Source organism: Miscanthus floridulus, chromosome 4, assembly GCF_019320115.1.
Source record: "Miscanthus floridulus cultivar M001 chromosome 4, ASM1932011v1, whole genome shotgun sequence".
Taxonomy (NCBI): domain Eukaryota; kingdom Viridiplantae; phylum Streptophyta; class Magnoliopsida; order Poales; family Poaceae; genus Miscanthus; species Miscanthus floridulus.
Window position 1 is genome coordinate 85,836,612 of NC_089583.1, and position 5,819 is coordinate 85,842,430.

Here is a 5,819-nt window from a genome sequence, read left to right on the forward strand (position 1 = left end):
GCCAAGGTCAAACAAGATCGACTCCTTCTACAGCAGCTCTGAGACACTCTCGAGCAAGAGCAGCGAGGTCACGGTGATGGTGGAGCAGCTCGACGGAGGGCTCATGACATCAACCACCACATCAACAACGACGAAGGGGGCCAAGAACCCCCGATCTTCAATCGTGCTAGCCAGAACGTCATGGTAGCAGCGATGCTACTCCAGACAATGCCCGAGCTCTCTACCTCGGAGGGGCAATGGGTCCATGGCGAGCTCCAAGACCTCCTCGAAACCACCACGATACAGTAGGCCAAAAGTTCCGCCTCTCGATGGTGCGGGGGCACCTTAGAACTACCCATGGCATCGCCTCGGCAGGATAGGGAGGCCTTGGTTTGTCCCAAGCCTGCTCGGGCACCGATAGCCAACAAGGCCACCTCGGTGCACGACTGCCTCGGTGATTGACACAAGGCGCAAGCTGACCATGATGTGGTCAGCAGGCGACGGCGCCACGATAGTGCCCGTCGATCATCTAGAGCCTTAGGAACACTCTGAGCCGAGCCACGAGGTTCACACCGTTCTTCCTGGTCTATGGAGCTGAGGCCATCCTCCCTACTGACTTGGAGTATGGTTCCCTGAGGCTACAGGCCTACAACGAGCAGAACAACCGTACTACCCATGAGGATGCCCTCGACCAACTGGAGGAAGCCCGAGACGTTGCGCTGCTACACTTAGCCAAGTACCAGCAAGCCCTATGACGCTATCAAGCCCGGCACATTCAAAGCCGAGACTTGAAGGTGGGCGACCTGGTGCTAAGACTGAGGCAGAGCAATAAGGGCCGCCACAAGCTGACCCTGCCATGGGAAGGGCCATACATCATCACCCAAGTGCTAAAGCCCGGGACCTACAAGCTAGCCAACGAGAAGGGCGAAATCCTCACCAACGCTTGGAACATAGAACAGCTACGTCGCTTCTACCCTTAAATTCCCAAGCATTGTATACATTGTTTCTCGAAATACAATAAAGAAACATTCTTTAGTTGTTCTAATTTTTCAAGAAACCCCCCGAACCCATTGATGGGGGATCGGCGTTACGATAACGCTATAAGGGAGACTCGGCTCTGCCTCTATAGAGGTGCCCACCACAGGGATCGAACAAGACTCGGCTCTACCTCTATAGAACCGAGCCTCCCTCAGGGGCTAGAAGGAGGGACCCCCCCCTAAGTCCCAGTCACCATTTTTAGTTGTTTTTCAAAAAAATTTCTACGCCAAACTCTCTCGCGTACTCTAGCAAATCGATTGTAAAAAACTTAAGGACCAAAAGTCTGTCTCAGGGCCAAAAGGTCGGCCGAGCCATGAGACAGCCTACGCCTCTGGGCTACAGCAACTCCCTCAACACCTTTTGCCCGAGGGGCAACTTAGGCTCCAAGGAAGCTTTTGATAATTGATATGTTCAAAGACGAGATAGAGGGCAGAGGCTCGGAAATACAATAAAAAACGATTAAAAAGCGTATACACGCAAGTACTTTAAAAGGCCTCGACGGCCACAAGCGTTATGGTACAATAATGTAAGTCCTAATATATTTACATGGCCCCATTGGCCTAGGTTCAAAACTCAGGGTCGCTAGCCCTGGCCAGTGCTGTGCCAGGGGCCTCAGCCGCCTCCACCAGCTTCATGACCTCCTCCTCATCCTTCTCATCATCCTCAGCCATGACATAACCATTGCTGATGGCCTCGAGGTCGATGCCGGCATAGTGCGAGGAGACGACGGCCAAGGCGCGCTTGATGCCCATATGCAGTGCCCCCCGAAGCCGCTCGTGGACTCGGCCGCTCAATGTGATCCAGCAGCTCCCAAGGGAGCTACCCGACTCAACCCCTCTAACCTCCAGGGCCTCGCAGGCAGTATGGGCGGCGCTCTACAGCATGTTGTGCTCCTAGATCTTGGCCTCGAGCACTACCTACACTACGACAGAGGCCTTGGCTGCCCGGGTGACCTCCTTCTCCAACCCTGCACCAAGACAGGCGGGATGGGGTCAAGCACGAAAGAAAAAACAAGCCGAACAGGGGCGCAAGCCTACGAGACTCACCCTCGGCTTTCTCCCTCCAGTTTTGGACCTCAACCCGAGAGGCCTCGGCCACCCTGGAAGCCTCCCTCTCTAGCTCTGCGTCGCATCAGGGAGTCAGGGGTTGAACACAAGAAAAACAAATAAAACAAGGGGCGCGGCTCAATGGGACTCACCCTCAGCCTTTTCCTTCCAGGCTAAGACCTCGACCCGAGAGGCCTCGACCACCTTGAGGGCCTCCGCCAGGGCACCTTTCATCAGTAGGTGCACGCCCTACTCCGCCCCCAGCTGCTCGGCGATGGCCTTAGCAGAGACCTCCACTTGTTCGGCCCGGGACCTAAAGGTGTCCCATTCGTCGGCCACCTGGGTCAACTCCTCCTCCAACTCCTTGATTTGCACCACCAAAGGGGCAGCCTACTCCTGAGCCGTGGCCACCTCGGCCTTCATATCAGCACAGCAAAGGTAGAGGTCCTCCACCTCCATGCTCTGCGCCGATAGAAGCTCATTAGCATTGGTGAGCAGGTCCTTCTGCTACTGGAGCTAGTCCCAAACGTCCCTCTCCCACTGGAGGAACATTGACTTCCTAAGGGACCAGGCCTCGAGCTCCTGGATAGGCAGAATAGACATCAAGCACTACGAGAAAACTCGAGAAAAGATGACACAGTGCAAGAAAAGAAGGTGCGTACCTAGGCAACATCGGGCAGGTCGTTAGCCATGATGGACAGCGCTGTCCGCAGCGATCGCTCCGCCAGCTGGCGGAATTGCTCAAAGGAGCCCTAGTGCCCCCCCTCGGCCGCATCCTCAAGGGCGAATAGAGGCTCCTGCTCAAGGTTGTCCCGGCTCCACCACAAGACACGTGGGCGATCCCACCCGCGGGGCTCGAGTTGTACCTAGACGAGGGCCGAGCTTCCCTCGCCAGAAGTCAGAGCTGGCTGCTCCGCGGTGCTGGCTGCCTCAACATCCGCCACCTCCTTCCCCCAGGAAGTGTCATTGGAGGAGATTGAATGAACCTCCACCTCCTGGGCGCTCTCCTGTGACGGTGGTGGGTCTTGAACCGGGGGCGGTACCGAAGCTTGCCCCACCTCCATCTCTGCATCCTAGGCCACCGGCTCCGCCGCGCCCAAGCCAGCCTCTACCACCTCAGCCTCGGTGGTCCTCAGAGCCCCGACATCCACCACCTCGGCTTTAGAAGCCCTAGAAGCCCTGGCCTCCGCCACCTCAGCCTCGGAGGTCCTAGGGGCCTCGACCTCGCCCTCGGTGGCCTCAGCAATTGAAGGCACCTTGACTTCACCTAGCTCGAGGGCCTTGGCCTCACGGGGCGTAGGCGCCTCCTCCCTCGCTTGCTTCATGGCTACCTTAGTAGTCTCTCCTTGGGCGACCGGCTCCTTTGGGTCAGCCCTGGCCGATGCCGCACCACGCTGTATGGCGGCCTGCACCTCCACCACCCATCGGGCGGTGGAGATGGTGCTCACCTTGAGCACCTTATGTGGTGCCAGGGCGAGTGCTTCCGCCTGATGCTTTCGACTAAAGACAAAACACTTACTTGGTCAGCATACGACCAAAGAACGAGTGGAAGATGCTATAAACTCCACTGATAAAACACTTACCTCGAACGGGGACACAATAGCTTCCACACTACGTCCCTCATCCTCTGCAATGGCAGTGGCAGTGGCGGTGGCATGGCCCCCATGTCCGCTAGTGCCGACCGGCCCTCGATGGGCTCCGACGCCCCCTCGACCCTCTATGGAGGCTGTTGGGTCGCCCCCACTGACGCCCATTCCACCTCCGCCGTTGAGCCCACTAGGCTAACGATGTGCTTCCCCAACGCCCGTGTCTCGGGCGTGTCGGCCTCAGCCCCGGGGCGGGCGATCGTCAGCCCCGAGGCATCCTCTCCTCCTCCTCCTAGAGACGTTGGGCCGCTCATCGATGCCCCAAGCGCTGTCCCCCTGACGTTAGGGAGATGGTCCAAACGGCCCTGCCCTGCCTCGCTCTTGTCGTCATCACCCGAAGAATCCATCGATGACGGTGACAGAGACGGCTCCTCTGAGAGACCATCGTGCCTCTGTTGCTGGCGACGTTTCTCCTGCTCATCACGCTCGAGGCTCTTCCTCTTGCGCCTTGCCTTCTTGGCATCCTTTCGCTCCTTGTATGCCTCGGCGTGTGCCCTGTTCGCCGCCCACCGCTCTGCAACCTCAGGAACGGGCAGCGGGGAGGCTCGCACATCCCTCATCCCCTATAGGAATGGCAACACAAATAAGGGAATAGATTGAAAAGGTAAGGAGCAAGGAGGCCTCGGGGGCCACAGTGGCGCGTGACTTACCAGAGAGATGTACCCTCACGACGGGCGCATCGGGAATGAGGTCAGATCACTGCTCCTCTGCTGCCCCTCCACCATTTCTCTCACTTGACGCAGAACCTCCTTATCGGAAAGGGTGATGGCGGACAACTGGATGCCGTCGATCGGCTCACCCGGTGTCATCTTGAATAGGCGTTGCCGCTGAGCCATTAGCGGCAGCACCCTCCGGTGGTGGAATGCTGCCACGACCATGGCCGCCATGAGGCCGCAGCTACACAGCCTCTCCAGCGCCTTCAGGAGTAGCTGCCGCTTAGGCTGATCAACCAACCAGATGCCATACCTCCACCTCTCCGATGGGCTCTCCATGACCCGCCCGATATAAGGGGGAAGCCTGCCGTCATCATTATAGAGGTAGAACCAGCTGTTGTACTAGTGGCGGCTGGACGACATGAGCTGGGCTGGGATGTAGAAGGGCTACCTGTCTTGGCGCACTTGGAGAGTGCACCGCCGGCCCTCAACGCCTTCCGCATGCCCATCGTGCCCACCGGCTTGGTGTTGAGCCCTGCTATAATGCCTCTGGTGTTTTGACCTAGCACTAAAACTTGACATGTCATCATATGCATTGCAAAGCATTCATAAAGTAGAAAATTTTGAATGCATTCACTAAATAAGCTTTATTTCATAAGTTGTTATTTTATGTGATGTGATTCAAACTCTAAATAAAGATCATGACCACAAGGGTCAAATTTCATGTGATCATATGAGGCCATGTGTCATTTGACTCAAATAACCCTAATGGGCCATGTTACTAGTCAAAAATCAAAGTTAAAGTAAAAGGGTAAACAAATCAAATTTGAATTCAAACTCAAATCATAAAAATCTTTTGCCCCTTTTGTCTAATTCAAAATCCATTTGAAATTTGGGGTTGTGACAAAAAGCAAAGTTGAAGATTATTTTATAAGGATCAACTTTGGTATTCAAAGTTTTTCAAGTTTACATATAAAATTTGGAGTAATTTTGAAATGATTCAAATACTCAAATGCACCCCAAATTCAAATTTCAAAATGGAGGTAGAATTTGAAAATGTTCATTAAAGAAAAGTTGTAGAGTTTGAAAAGTTGAGCAATTTTCATTTTTGGAGATTTTCAACTTCTTTAGAAAAATTGTGAGTAATTTGCAAAATAAACGCAGTGGCAATTCTATAAATATTTCAAAAAAATCAAGTTGGCAACAGGGCGCCACTGCCCCACCGCCGGTGTCCTTTCTCCAACCTTCTAGGCACGCTCGTGCCCGCCCTCGGCTTCGTGCTAGCATGGGGTGCACACTGCGTGTCGTTCCTGCGTGCTCCTGGCCGCGCTATAAAGCCTAGACGTCATCGTTTGCTTTTCTTCCTTCCCTCTGTTTTCCTGATGCCACCGCCTCAACTCTGGCGAGCTTCCCTCACCTCCTCAGCGCAAGATAGCCCTGGAAAAGCAATGTCCCAG

The 5,819-nt window shown here is 54.9% G+C and overlaps 1 protein-coding gene across 1 annotated transcript; it reads right to left on the reverse strand.

Moving 5' to 3' along the window:
• Positions 1-3,136: 3,136 nt before the first annotated feature.
• LOC136548742 (eukaryotic translation initiation factor 5B-like) lies at positions 3,137-4,701 on the reverse strand. The gene is made up of 3 exons (XM_066540160.1): positions 4,444-4,701; positions 4,100-4,272; positions 3,137-3,563 (listed from the first exon to the last, which is right to left on the reverse strand). The coding sequence occupies exons 1-3, from the start codon at positions 4,699-4,701 to the stop codon at positions 3,137-3,139; spliced, it is 858 nt and encodes a 285-aa protein (XP_066396257.1).
• Positions 4,702-5,819: the final 1,118 nt, after the last annotated feature.